General features: G+C 38.2%; 1 protein-coding gene across 1 annotated transcript in view; it reads left to right on the top strand.

Annotated features, from left to right (window-relative positions):
• The window catches only part of IL17REL (interleukin 17 receptor E like), a 47,944-nt gene extending 34,300 nt beyond the window's left edge, over window positions 1–13,644 (top strand). Inside the window, exons 10-17 of the mRNA XM_050912015.1 lie at window positions 2,269–2,432; window positions 4,777–4,824; window positions 5,481–5,538; window positions 5,878–6,023; window positions 8,638–8,697; window positions 9,720–9,777; window positions 12,249–12,303; window positions 13,288–13,644. Coding sequence (XP_050767972.1) covers window positions 2,269–2,432; window positions 4,777–4,824; window positions 5,481–5,538; window positions 5,878–6,023; window positions 8,638–8,697; window positions 9,720–9,777; window positions 12,249–12,303; window positions 13,288–13,315 — 617 coding nt within the window. The 3' untranslated portion in view covers window positions 13,316–13,644. The remainder of the gene's footprint in view (window positions 1–2,268; window positions 2,433–4,776; window positions 4,825–5,480; window positions 5,539–5,877; window positions 6,024–8,637; window positions 8,698–9,719; window positions 9,778–12,248; window positions 12,304–13,287) is intronic.
• The last annotated feature ends 1,798 nt before the right edge of the window (window positions 13,645–15,442 follow it).

Below are 15,442 nucleotides of genomic sequence, written 5' to 3' on the forward strand. Positions count from 1 at the left end.
ATGGTTATGCTTTGCAAGTGCAGGAAATGGGGCTCATGAATCCCATGATTCCTTCCTTCCTTCTGTATTCTGCTTCTTTTCCTTCCCCTCCTACTGCAGTCATTCTCCTCTCTGATGCCATTGAATCAGGGCTATGGGGATAGCTGAAGCATAGGTTACAAAGCTTTATGTAGTCAGAGGAAAGGCAGTATGTGCTTTGGCACACTGAAGCCCTTGAAGCTTATTTCTGCCCATTTAGGAAATTCCAATGGACAATTACAATTGAAAACTTAACTTACAGCTTTGATGAGCAAGTGAATATGGGAAATACTGTTTTACAGCTATAGTTTTTGTTTACTTCTTGGAGGAACCTCAGGTAATTTTTCAGACTCTAACACCCAGCTATTTAAGTATATAAGGAGTTCCAGCTTTTGGGCCACATATTGTTTTCTTTTTAAATCTTTCTTTTTCCTGACTGACAGCTCTGTTTGCTGGAATATCTAAAGTAGATTGCTTCTTTTTTTGGCTCATTTATCACTGATCTAATAAAGTTGGGATTATAGATTTAGTTCTGTGGTAGGAGGTAATTATCAGCTGTGTATCAGAAAGAAGCTCCTCTATGTAATAACTCTTTTGGGTTAATGTAACTAAGAGAAGGAAAAAAGGAAAAAAGAATGTCTATTGGTTACTAAACAATGTAATTATATGAGACTGAAGATGAATGAGCATCTTTATTATGATGTAAATAAGTAGATGCCACTAAGGAGTAAAACAGAAGGAAACTCAGGTAATAAGTCAATGAGCAGGCCTGGAAACAAACCTGAGAAGTCTTAATTGCAGTGATATTCTCTTAACTATTAGGATTACACTTGCATGATGTCTACATTATTACAGACTCCTATAACATTCAAAACGTAGCTGTGAAAACTGTCAGAACTGTTGGCACCCAGGACTTTGCCGTCAGGTTAAATACCCTCTAAACATTGGCTTTATAGTATATGTCCATTTATTAAAACCAGCATTTTTTAAAAAGAATCAAAATTTCCAGCAGTTTTTTAAAAACAGAATAAAAATTTCCACTTCATAGAAAGTTTCAGTATTTTGGTGTATACGCATTGGGACACAAAGTTAAGACAGCAAGAAGCTTGGCAGAATTAAAAAGCCTGGAAGGTTTCTATTAGAAAATATCAAAAGGTTTTATTTCAGGACATTTCTGAGAGAAGCAATACCAATAGGAATTGTTGTTATGCTTGATGGGAGTTGAATTTGGACAACTGGTGTTTCCACTCTGATGTAGACTGTGCTTCTTCACTTTGCTACATTTTCTAGTCACGGGTATTGTTTGTTCACTCCTCTTGAGCATCCAACTGGCCACGTTTTCAAGTTTTTGCTTCACAAATAGTTGCAGAAATGTATTTTTCTCCTACTTCTGACTATTAGGCAAACGTAAAACTTTCCAAATTACTTCTTGAAGTATGAACTGAAATATCAGTTTGAATTTCATGCTGGAAATTCTCTCATCCATGTGCAGCTAAATAGAAAAGAAAGTCAGTACGAAGTGACTAATTTGACCAATCAAATAAATAAGACAGCTTTTATTTTATAATAGTGCCTATTTAAGATATCCCCAAATATAAGTTGACTAGCTCTGAATTTACGGTGTGCCCAGTATACATAGAAAGAAGATTTATATAAAAGCTGTAGAAAAATTATTTATTGTGAATTACTTGCACAGCTTTGTTTACTATTGGAGTTCTTGATATTCAGCTAAAGGCTTGAATTTGTCCTCTTACATACACATTGTGTGTATGTAAGTCCTACACAAGACACACAGAATCTGAGTCTCCAATATCATGACCTCTAGTCACTGATGTATGGATTCATTCCAATTTACCATACACAGTTAACTGAAGGTCCTTGGTTAGGAATTTACTTGCATTACACTCCCCCTGTGATTGATGGGCACAGAATGCACTTCCAGGAGCTTGTGCAGCCTACTTAAGAGCTGAGGTGTCATTCGCTGGTGATGCCTATCTATCACCGTAGTGGGAGACTGGTAAGACTAAGCTCTCAGGTTGAGTACCTCTGGTAAATGCCAACACTTTGGTGGGATGAATTCAAGTTTTACACTGTTACAGTGTGAAACACTGCAGTTTTGATTGGTGAAAATGACAAGGAAATGGAAAAGCAATGCTTTTGGTTTGAAGCACATGTATCGGTACCAGATTTATGAACAATTTTGATTCATTTTTAGACAACTTGAATAATGTTTCCACTCTTTGTGCACAGATACGAAGGCGCTATGGGATAACATTGTTTATAACCCAGCGACACAAACCCTAGCTTGGGAGCCAGCCTGTCCTGTGCTTGTCATGGTTAACCTATGCAGGTTAATGAAGTCTAACAACCACTGTGAAGATATACAAAACTCTTCCAAAAATTCTCCTGAGAAAGTAAGAGCTATGCAGATTTATTCAATCTGTGAGATTGAAGGCCATGACCAAAGGCATAATGTGAAGAGCTAGACTTTGGAATAAGAGCAGTTGCAAATTCCTCTCTTCTCTGATACTTAAAACTATTCATAATAACAGTCTGTTCTTGTACACTAACCGCATGATTTATTTGAAGAGCTCACTGACTCACTATTAAGAAATAAAAAGTGGAGATGACTGTGAAGCTAGTAACGTTTGCTCAATTCTTTGGGGTAAATAGGGTCTGCTTTTCATTTATAGTAAAGGCATGATTCATCTGCCCTGACTTCACTGTCTAAAAGATAGGTGTTCAAGTCTACGCTATCCGTGTCAGATTCCCTTTAAAGTAAGTATGTGAAACAGACTTGAGAGGACAACTCTTCTCACCTGAAGATAGGCATTTAAGAAAGGTTGGATGGATTTCTCTCTGAAGGTACCTCTTCCTTTTCACTGGCTATCACAAAAGTCTATTGTGATTAGATCAGATTTGGATATTTAACATTTAGACACCTAAAATGTAAGTGAGATGAAGCTAAATCTCTTTAAAACTTACTGGAGACATAACAGTACTTTGGTAGGGCACAATTGTTTTGTACTCTATTAAGATCTCTTTGAAGTGCCTTCCTCAACCTGGTCCAATGTCTTGAAATTGTGGGTGTTGAAAAATTTGGTTCCTCAGTTCTTCCAGCACTTATGTTCTAAAATTGAAAAGGGTTTTCATTGCATGTATCTTGAATACTTCAATCTGAAGTCTCATGATACTGAATGCACTGGATTTATGAGATCGGTTAGAATTCTGGCTTTCGTCTTGAAAAGCAGGTTTCAGGCTTCCCTGATTGTGGAGAGAAGCCGGTAAACTTGAGGTAACAACTGAAAAGGCAAATAAAATCAAATACAAATTCTTAATTTCTGAAACTTTATGAATATTATTCTGATGACATGATTTGGGGGGGGCTGACTCAAGACTGCTGAATGCTTTTTTGATTAGGAACTCCTGTCCAAGTGCTTAGTGATTGTTCAGATTCACCATTTTATGGGTTTCAACAAAGCTTTGATCTTGCAAAACCAAATATATTTAATTTTATACACGTGAGCGGTCCCGGTGGGATTCATTATCTGCTGACAACAAGCACAACTCATTGCTTGTAGGAAAGAAAAAGAAAAGAAAAAAAAAAGAAAGAAAAAAAAAGAAAGAAGCCTAAAATGAGGTTTGGCTGGTAATGGTCATATCTATTACCCAGACCACAATCCAAGATTAGTTTATTACAGATGATGAATGTTTTCCTGTATTTATTAATATTCACGGACACGGTAAATTTTCCCTTTTTTCCTAATTCATCCTAAAAGGTTTGGTATTGAATTTAGTCCATTTCTTGTACTGTAACCCTGAAGAACATCTCTATAGTGTGCTGGAGACTACTGCAGAGATTCCTCACATAGTGCCAGCTCCCCCAGTAAATCCACACAATGCTGCCCACTCTAGTACCATGCACATGTACCGATTCAGGCCCAAAAGCTACATAAGTCTTCTCTCTAATTAGGGTGGGGCTTCCTCTGTTGATGGCAATGCTGTCTCCATATCTGAGTGGACTCTTACAGAACTATCTCCTGTGACCCTATTGTAGACATTCCCGAGGACAACCGTTATGTTCTTCTCAAAAAAGTTACAGGAAAGAGGTGTTACTTCGGTCACGATGCCGTGTGTCGTGTGTAGGGTCCATTGTGCTCAGTTACTTAAGCAATGGTGTTTATTTAAGTAAGATCACTTACATGGGTAGTAATTGTTTATATGAGACAAGACTTTTTATGTTGAAGCCCTTGGCGGGTAAATAGTTGTTAATCAAGAAAGGAACGCTTTGTCGGTCACTTAAGTGGATGTCTAAAATTCAGTCTACGTTTAAGTCTTTTCTGGAATAGGGATACAGAAAATCGAAAAATTTCTGAACTGAAGGTATAACAACACTTTTGGGTGTATGTTTAAATGTTCTGCTGAGTCATTGATGAGTGGTAGATAAGGGACTGAAACAAGATGACTGTGTAATCAGAATTTTGCACACGAACCACCATAGAATCAATTAATTTAGCTCTAATGGGTCAGACTGACTATAAAAAATGCTACGTTACAGATAAAAAGAAGCAAATTATTCAATAATTCAAAGTAGTGGTTGTTCCTATTCTTACTATTTTATGTGATTAACTTCCTGGGATGTTTGTAAAGTAAACAAACCAGTTCCTTTCTCAGTAATCAAACCATGAAAATTTTGGGTAATTGATTTTGTGAAACTAGTTAATGAAACTAACTAATGCTGAGTGCTCTCTTTTCAAGCAGGTTAAATATTCTCGTGTGGACACTCACCCGAGACTTTGCATGAAGGTAAAGGGATTTCTTTGTAAAACACCTATTAACTGCCCTTTTTCTGTCAGCTCTAAAGCAATGAGTTGCTAATGTTCTTTACGATCAATATTTTGTTTCATAGCTCTGATGAATGGGAAGGAAGAATGAAGGAAATATGAAAGACTAGATTAAAAGGAGGTTCTTTGGAAGTGCAGCAGCAATGATAGATAGGACACAGGTCAGATTGTGCCTTCTGTTTTCTCTGCTTAAGAAAAGCAGGGAAAAAATGTTTTAGGTCAATGCAAACTCTGAAGCATGCACTAAACGTATAAAGTTTTCCATATTAAATATTTGATAATAAAAATGATCGATACACTGCATTTACTGGAGTACCTTTTATTATACTAGTTGAGGAAAAAATGCCACATAAGGTTAATATAGGCATATTATTGTTTTCTTTTAGATTACTTTTAAGTCAGTGGAACTACATGTTTCTGTAAAATAAGCATGTGTATAAATACCTGAAGAATTGGGGCACCTAATTTAAATCAAGGGTTGGAAGATACCGTAGAGCAGGAAAACTGTGAATTCACCTTCTGCAACTTTCTGGAATGCACTGATCATCTCTAGTTGAATCTGTAGCCACAGATTGAAACTGCAAATTCAGTTTTCCTAACAGATTTCTCTGCTTTCAGTTTACAACCAAGCAAGGCTCTTGGGTTAAATGTCCATTTGCTCATGGAGAATTTCCAGGTAAATATATTTTTTTAATTACATAATAAAAAAATTGGGAAAAATATTTAAATCAGTCACTAGATACGAGCCTTCTCCAGTAAGCAAATGAGATGTCTTCACATCACTGTAGCTTGTAAATTACGGCAAAGAGATTTGACAGCTTGTTACTTCTATGTATCCCCAGTAGATCAAGTGTTTATCAGTATAAAAAGTAACTTGTGGGAATCAAAATAATTACTTGCATATCATTTGATGGCACTTAACTGATTAAAGAGACTTTTATTTTAGATATAATAATTTAGAATATCATATATGGTCCTTGTACATCTAAAAGTAAGTCTTTTCCCCTAATATCAGCTTGGAAAATGAGAACTGCTGCAGTTGCAGAACAAATACAAGTTTTCTTCACATCCCAAACCAAGGCACAATTCTCAGTGCTTGTGTGTAACAGGACGCAGCTGGCCTTATGTGAATCTGTTGGGATGCACCATTCAGTCTCTGTGGTTTGTATATATTATTTCTTAAACATTGTAAGACTTTTAAACATATCTAACTGCATTCATTTATTATTCCATTTATCGCTCTGCAGCTTGAAAGCATTAATAAACCCATGCATGTACATATTGGAACAATTACTAGAACATTTTTAAAGTACGTAGTTCTAATTCTGATCTCACACTGAAGCAAGAAATAAATAAAGATCCTGAAGTCAAATGAGTCACATCAAAGGAAGTGACTATTGAGTGGAACCTTAATATTCTTTTAACATCATTTAACTACACATGTGGTGTAGTATTTGTATTATGTATATAGCAAATGTTACTGTTAGTGTTTCATATATGGGTCACTGATACAGCTGACCTGGCAAATCTCACATCATGAAATGTAAGACTTGAGGTATAAATCCATGATGATCTTGAGCCACTCTAAATCTCACAGCTGCCAAAACAAACTCAACACACAAAAAAGGTAAGTTTTCAGCCAAATTAGCTTTTTGAGCCAGCTGACTGTGTGACTACACAACTGCTTCTTCCAGTGAAGTGGGGGGAGAGAGGGAAAAGATTATGGGAGGGTGAGATTTCTGTTTCAGGCAGCAGCTAGTCATGAAATGGGCGCCTCATTCCTCTCTTGCAACTAAGCCTGTATCTCATACATTTTCAGTGCAGCACTGTGCCTTGCCCTTGCCCTTCAACCCTGCCTACCAGAGTTACCTTGTTGGCCTGACTTGTGATCTACTGAGAGGTACATCTGGAAAGTGAGGTCAAAGAGCAGAAGAGTGGCCATAGCATTGTTTTTCAAATAGGACAATATTAGCAGGATAGGTCCTAGGAGCTACTAGGACCACCAGGCTGAAAGGCATCCTGCTGGTTCAGCAGCCAGCTCCTCAGTAGTCTTAGGTCCACCCCTAAATGTGTGCTCCTGCTGTCTGCTCCACTGACCAGGTATATGAGATGTCGTATGATGGATTTTGAGACAGTTGAGAAATCCAGATGTTGTGATTTCTACTGTTATTCCTGACTCTGCCCATTGACTTCATTCTGCTGTAGGGGGATGTGCTTTAGAAGACACAAGTATGCTGTAGCTCCTACATCTGTCCTCTTTTTAGGATATATTCCAGCTGTACTTCTTTCTTTGCCACTGTATGCAGGTACATGCTGCAACTGTGACTTTTTCAAGTACCTCTGATGCTTTCAGCGTGCAGAGTGCACATACCAGGGGGTAGCTGAGAAGTAGGCAGCTATGAATAAGGACTTCTTAAACTCAAAGGGGTGGACACTGAAAGCTGAATTTATTTTCTAATGGATCAGTTTAGGTCTTTATTACATCTCTGGTGCTGAATGTAACAGAACGACTGTTAAAAGCAGTTTCCCAACTCAGCTCTGCTGCTCTAGCTGAGGACATGCTTAAATGGAACATGATAACTGCTCCTGCAGGAGATCCCAGAGCTTAATAATCATGGGGAAAGGCCTGGGAAAAAACAGCTATCCTAATCAACACAGACCACAGAGGGCATTCGTGGCACTATCAAGAGTCTGTCCTAATGGGGGAAGATATCTGGGGAAATGCTGTATTACTTGCAGAGATGGAGATCTGTACGGTAGAAGAGTTGTCAAACACTATGTTCAGTGAACACTTACAGTGGCGCTTCCCTTCCATCGGCTTATTTCACATGAAATCTGTGGAGTTTAGACTTTCTGGTTTTAAAGGTTCCCTGTGTGAATTGCTAAGTGAAAAGGATAATGGTGAGGCACCAATAAATCACAGCTAGGTACTGAAGTGTGTGTTTCGTGAAGGGCACTGACGCATTTAAAAATGCTGTTTTCTTCCCTCCAGTACAAAGCTGTTACGTCCTCTGCTGCTGTGACAGAATGGGAGCCCACATAAATTACATACAGTTCCTGTCTCAACACAATGAGCAATATACACCAAGTTTTCATCAAGATTTATCTCTGTATTCCCAGAAACCAGTGTTCGTTCTCTACCTAGTAATCCCTGTTCAGTCGTGCTTGAAAAATAACATATTCACCTAATTTGCCCCGAATTATTTTAGGAGTTTGCCACACTAAAGAGAGCAGTGTAGGATTCATAGCTATTAGTGGAGTAACTAACTTTATTTTGAGGACAAACCATAAACAATCAAACGTTAAGTGTCAAAACAGTCATTTAGGACAATTTTACCCTAAGGCTGAACTTGTTCTCAGCATACAATGTGATGGGAAATCCAGAAGAACTGTAAAGAAAGGGTCATTCCTTCAACTCATGTACACCAGAGAAAAGAAGTGAAGATGCTTATTGGCTAATGTGGTGTGAGCAGCCACGGCGGGGTGGGTGTCCTGCCTGAGGATGCTTCATAAAATGCAGGAACATTAGCCCTCTTCCTGTGCTGCCCAAATTGTGCTTGGCAAAACTACACCAGCTGCTTATGGTCATTGAGATCCGGGGATATCTCTGAAAATAAATAATCTTCCATAATTAATATATACTTTATTAATTTTCTGACACAGTAGAACATGTAGCATTATTGGCAAATGAACCAAAGAGCTGGAGAGACACAATACGTTTTCATTGTTCCAGGGTATGAAAAATAACAGTTTTCAATTCTTTTCTTTTCATTAGGGAGATTCTATATCAATCACTATGTCACGGGAAATGTGTGGGTCAACAATTTGCATTCAGGTATGTGTCTTGATTTTGCCAGGTACTCTGTACAAAATAAACAAATCATCAGGCACTCTCACTGCTTTCTCCTCCCAGCCAAATCTGATTACTGTGTGAACGGAGCTGGCAAAGAGCGTTATTTATAGCCTGATGTGCTGCCACCACCTCTTGTTGAGATGACATTAATTAACAGAGAAGTTGCTCTCCATGATCTTGCTCCTTTGTCAGTGGCAGATAAAGGGATATCATCAGGAAGTTGTTAATCCTGTCTTTATATGTTCCTTTGTTATAAAAAGTTCCAAGGCATCAAAAGATCCAAGTAAATCATAGATGAATTTTTCAAAAGTTGTCATTAGCTGGAAAAGGCATAGGCATATAGCAAACAGCACAGTAAGTGCGTAGTATGCTAGAATTAGCACTCCTGAAAGCAGAGCTGAGCAAATTATTTCTGACATTTTTGCACACTATTTCCGTAGCTGAACTTTATTAAGACAACATTAATAGAAAATGAGCATGAAGCTGATTGATAGGTTTATTCCTCTCGAGTTGATGTTCTCAGCAGACACTGGGACAAGAGATACTGACAGCCAGAGCTGCGAGGCTCCAGCAGCTGCCCTGGAAGGCCCTTGTCAGCTTCACTTTCTGCTGCTAGAAAGAAAGGGGCAAGATGAAAGTGAGATTGGCAAGAGCCTTCTGGGTAATGACAGTTGTTCTTCTTTCCCTAGTGAAAAATCAGATTTGGTGGTAAAATCGATGTTTTCCTGCATAAATCGTTTATTTTGTAATTAAGACATTATCTGTCAGAATACAGTTCCCCCCCGGCCCCCAATCTGATTAGCTTTATCATTTAGAAACCTAAAGGTGATTGCAACTCACTAAATACACACTAGACCAGCAGTCTCCATATGCATTTATTTAAAAACAGATTAAAAAATGCAGTCACTTGAGTAAACTAATAAAGCAACCTCATTTTTTCAACACAAGCGTTTAGTAACAGTTCTGCTGAAAGGGGAATAAGCCTCAATTCTTTCTTTTAAAAGGGCTGGAGGACAGATGTAGATTATTCAGTTCCACTGCAGATCTGTGATATCCACTGTGGTAAGTATGATGATAACAAAAGAAGAATTAGGTCTTGACTGTATAGAAGAAAGCATCTCAGGTGAAGGGTGTTTTCACTGGGAAACTGAGGTGGGATTCACCTGACTGAATGTATATGTCTGCATGTGAGCTAGATATGCTCAGCTTCCTTTACAGACAATGGACTCGTACACCTCAACTAGCTTTTAATTAGCTACTGCAAGGGCAACTTGTGTGGCTCTCTGTTTTCTCTGCTTCCTGGGTGAATTTTCCATCCTGTGCCAAGTTCTGCATGCCACACCTATATTTACCTTGCTGTTGGTACATGAGGTAACTAGTTAAAAACAATCCTTGGCAAAGTAGGCACACAGTGCTGTCATTGTAGTGATTGCAGCACAGCCCTACTGTTAATTCCCCACCTCTGCAAATGGGACAGTAGTACTTCCCTCCACTGCAGAAGTACGGTGAGGATATTATTATGATTTGAGGAACACTCAGATATGCTCATGGAGTCAGAATATTCTGAAATCTCCAAGCCCTGAAAGTAAGGCGTTGTAGAAGTCAGTGAGTTCAGAGTGAACTAAGGCTGTGGGGTTTATGGTGAAGAGCACAGGAGTGAACTGACTAGTTTAGAACTAAAAAGTCTAAAAGGAGTCAAGCTGAGAGAAGGCTCAATCTGAGCATTGCCAAAAACACCTCCCCAGACCCACCCAAACAAACAACCTCCCCTCCCAGTTTATTGTGAACATAGTGATTCCTATGACAGATTTTCTCTGTTGTCTAAAAATACTTCTCAGTTAACTATAGCTTCAGATCTGGAAGCTTGATACTGAAAAGGAGGGGGCTTGAATTTGTAGTCTAAATGTAGTTCTCTGTGCAAGCACTTGTATAATGCTAGTTCAGGTTTCTTCTCACTTAAAATCTCATAACAAGCCCACTCAAGGTGAATCAATTAAATAGTCAGTGTTGTGATTCATGTAGTCTGGATGCATTTTCCTTATTAATATTTTCCTTTTAACAAATATGAAGGGTATGACGAAAGCACGTAAAATAATGAAAGGCTCCAGAGAAGGCAGTCTGGGAATTTCCCTCTGCCTTATAGTAGGAGAGAATGGGTCTGTGTATTAAATGAAAATGGTGGAACACCGAAAACTGAGTAAAGAACTTTTTGGGCACAGTGTTTAATTTAAATGCGGAACTTTTTGTCACAAATTTTTGTTCTGATCAATAATTTGTGGAGATTCAGAAAAAAATCTGAGAAACTGTATGCATATCAAGAATATCAGAACTGTAATACATGATCACTATGTTTGTTGTATAGAGGATATTAACCTCATGCTTCATGGATTGTGACATACTTTATATTTTTGGCATAATGCGGTCCACATTAGCAGGTGGATAATTCCATCTCTGCCAGCTGACCAGAAGGGGGTTCCCAAAATGTCCCTCTGAGGCAGTTGGTACAGGTCAGTGTCAGAGATGGGACACTTAACTAGGTGGGTTCAACTCATTGCTGTAATTCCTGTGTTCTTAATGACTTGTCAGGAGCCATCAACTGCTTGTCATGTGTAAGATTTTTAATGTAACAGTAATAGCATTACTACTAAGGACTTTCGTATTCTTAAATGCTTATTTTCTATAACGAAGATATTTTCTCAAGCACTAGCTTTTCAAAATCAGGAGATGATGAAAGTTGCTTAAAGACAATGTCACCGAGGGTGATAATTCTTACACTGGGATGCTGTTGTGTTTGAACCTAAGATGTTAAGAAAAACAATCCACATAAAGATGAAGGGAATATTAAACCTAAGATTTGTCCTTAATTTGTGACAATTTGGATTTTACAAAATGTCAAAGGAAATGAGAAATAATCTTATAATGGCATAGTGAAAATAGTGAAAATATTTACTGCATACATCTTTGTAAAATAGCAATGTACATTGTTAAGTATCACTGTTAAAGATACCAAGCAGCGTCAGTGTGTCCAAAAAAGCCATGATGTTATTAACATGTATTTTGTTGCTCAAAACCAAGATTCCAGTGATGACAGTATCTATTATAAAAAAATCAGTGTAGCTGACCATCATGAAGGCTAATCTCTTTCCAGATGCAAGAAGAGTTTTCTGGCATGTAGAATGCATTATACTGCCACGCATTGCATTTTTCTATCAGTAGCTGTGCTTTGGAATTAGACTGGCTTAGCCTTATTTGCTCTACAGAGGATGGAAATGGGAAAATAATTTTTTTTTGCATTTAGTAGCATTGAATTAGAAACAAAATTTTGTGTTCTTTTTTAAATTTTATTTTTCCTTTGGCCACTTTTCTGGATGCCATTTAATGTAGCCAAATATTTTGAGACATTATTTCACCTATTAAAAAAGAAACTTGCCTATTCTGAATGAAACAATAGCCCAGATCAGTTAATCTGAAAATAAATATGTGAACCATAATGAAAACAAAATGGCAACCGACATTTGAACTTGTTTCTTCAGGTTTTCGTGATCAGACATACGGTGATGGAAACCCAGCAAAGGCCATAACACACAGGTATCCATCCAATGTATAGTTTAAAACGTCTTTGAGAGTTGATAGAGTTGTTAATCCTGAAAACATATGATTGGCCTCTCTACAGAACAGAAGCAATGTCTGAGTGAATTTTGTACTAGCCAGCAGGAGTATCAGGTTCCTATCTCTCCCCTTTCCTTGCCCCCCATCTCTTGCTCCTGTGCTCTCTCTCCTCTTGCTCCCTCTCTCTTGCACCACAGTGCGGTCTGGCATCAGAGGTAGCTGCCTTCCTGCCAAAGAGAGAGGGCAAAGGGAGACAAATAACCAGTGGAAATGAGAAGTTTGTAAAGTAACAAGACAACCTTCAAGAGCCCTGGAACAATCTCAGATTTGCTGAGCATGACATTCACATTATTAGCACCTGCCTCCTGCTTTCTCCCTGACATTTGCAGGCAGATCAGTCCTCTCTGTGCTCTCACTCATTAGACGTGTCTGCTCAGCTGTTCCACTGCTTCTTTTCATTCCCACAGCCCTTTGCAAAACACCTATTCCTAGGTTGTACACAAATCAGTAATTAATGCAGCCCATGGATGTATGATTTGGTAGACCCTGAGCTCTTAAAAATGCTCTTTCTCTAAGGATACCCTTTCAGAGGCAACCTAGAATAGTGGGAGCAACCTAGAACTCCAGAGAGAGCAGAGATGCTCTGAAAAGCCCTTGTTCAAAGATGGGAAAAAGATGCAGCCTTGCAGAAGTTATGCAAGTCAAGTGGTTGAGAAGGGGCTACCGTCTTTGCTTTGAGGCAGTCTTTGGCTTTTCCCTTGTCAGAAGATACCATTCAAAATAAAGTATCTTGGTTTTGTTCATTTGTTCATATGAGCGCTGTTTGGACTGTGACAGTCAAGTCCACAAGCTGTAGACAAATGGTTAGATTAGTGATTTAACTCCAGCCATATATGAATGCAATGAAGTCTCTCACACTTCAGAGAAAAAAAGCCAATCTTTCCTCTTCTGTTTTTCCCCTAGAATGAAGAGTGTGCATTCCTTGCATTGAATTTAACATTTTCAAGGTCCTTAGTATCTTCTCAACATCAAGTTGTATTTTGGTGGAACTTGCAAATCTTGTCTAACTCGTCATCTGTCATGTTAGTAGTTTTTGCTAATTGCTGTGAGATTATTCTCATGAGTGAACAATTTAGCAAGTTAAGCCTATTCTAACATGTCCAAAAGAAGCTGGATTATGATTCCTCATTTCCCAGTACTTCAAAACAAAAAATGTCTTAGATCACTTAATTAGAGAATCAGGTTCACATTTTCCTTCTAAATTAATATTTTGTATACAATATGCTATAAACGAGTAATTTCATAGTACCTTGTGTACCTATAGAACAAGTATTTCAGATTTTCTTATTTGTAACCTTCATTTTTAAACCGTAAGAAAAAGTTTTTGAGAAAGAAAAAATGGAGGAAGTTTTCTCAGCTTTGTTACATTATGCTTGTTTGTAATTTCCTTTGTTTTCTGATGCCATTCTGATGATCTCACCATGACAGACCATATTCTTTAAATGTATCTAACAACTGCTTTCTGTGCTTGCATTTGTATTTGACATGGAGATAACTTTCCTATTTGTCTGAGGAGGTACATGTCTTTGGTTTGATAGCTATTTAAAACTGTCATGTGGAAATCCAGCCTAGAAAGAAACAGTTTAGTGGAAAGAATTGAAGTGTTTTTTTTCCATTATATCAGTATTTATACTCAACTGTTGAGAATAATATTACACACTGTACTGATTATCAAACATTTGGCCTTTATTTGACTGAATACTCCGGTCAAACATCCTTACTTCCTGTTGTGTAACAAGGAAATAAAGTCAACTAAAAGATGATTAATAGCAAATCCTAAAACCATGTGGAATTGCTCATGTGGGATCAGGAATATGGGTGGGGAGTGAGGGTCTGGAACAAGAAGTTGATCAATAAAGAAATATTTTCCATCTGAATGTGTTTTTTTGTTTCAAGACTTTCAAAAAGCAATTTACAGGAGACAAATATGGTGTAAGAGACGTATCTGCTGTGTTGAAACACAAGGTTTTTGAGGTGCCCTGAAGAGGACAAATTCTGCTTGACTCCTTTGATATCAAAGCTTCATTGTGTAGACTGCACATCTGTTAGATATATTCTTATTCCAAGCAGTGCGACAGCTCCAAAAGCAGAGGCGGCAAGGCAGCTTTCCTAAAGCATTTCGTTACTTGCTTTGGCTGTGAAATAGCAGCACTGATCTATTCAGACATCTGCTTTTCCTTTAATAGCCTCCAGACTGCAGCCAGAAACAAGACATTCAGCCATTCAACTGAGAGAGCACCATAACATTACTCTCTTCACTTTCCTCCAGTGGAAAAGTCTTTTCTGTAGGAAAGGTTGATTTATACAGTGTGCTTTTTATTGCGGTGAAGTCTTAAGATCCACTTTTTGAATATGTCCTCAGACTGAAAATGGATTAAAATTATACAGGTGTGGCTTGATCTGAAAACCTAAGTGTAGCTAAGACAAAACACCACCTCCAATGGCAAATTCATATGAGGTCCTGAAGCAACAATAGCTGTACTGAAGCTGGATGCTTTCAATGATAAGATCCTGTTTCAGCTGCACAGACACTAAATCTCTTGCAGTGTATCTTCTCTTATTGGCTGCAGCGATGGAAATACCAAAGAGAATGTGACAAGCCATGGTCCTGATCACTTTGGTGCTCTTTTACAGGAAAGCTTGAATGGTGAACATAGCAGACATGTCACTTATATTAACTGTCTGGAAGTAAAGTGTTCATTCAAAGGTAGTAGCCTAGGCTCCCATGGTGGCCCCTGCAGAGAGACAGGTACTTCCCAAGCGTATTTCATTTTGCTTGGATACTTGTTTTAGAGGGAGCCTAAACAACTTAGCCTAAATGCTTACCATTAAGACATTCCTGCTTATGGCAATGTTTGCAAATAATCCCTAATAGTATTTCCATACTTTGGCTCAGGTCTGCCTGTTTGCATTTGTGTAGTGAGAAAATTGCTGGTAGCTTTTCTGATGATTGACTCCCAAGCTGATCTTTAAGAGTCCTGTTTCTGATACACTACTTCAGGTAAACATTGCCTCTTCTGATTGATTACAAAATTCTGGCTCCACCTGAGACCAGCTC

The sequence above is a fragment of the Gymnogyps californianus genome, chromosome 1 (genome assembly GCF_018139145.2).
Source record: "Gymnogyps californianus isolate 813 chromosome 1, ASM1813914v2, whole genome shotgun sequence".
Classification (NCBI taxonomy): domain Eukaryota; kingdom Metazoa; phylum Chordata; class Aves; order Accipitriformes; family Cathartidae; genus Gymnogyps; species Gymnogyps californianus.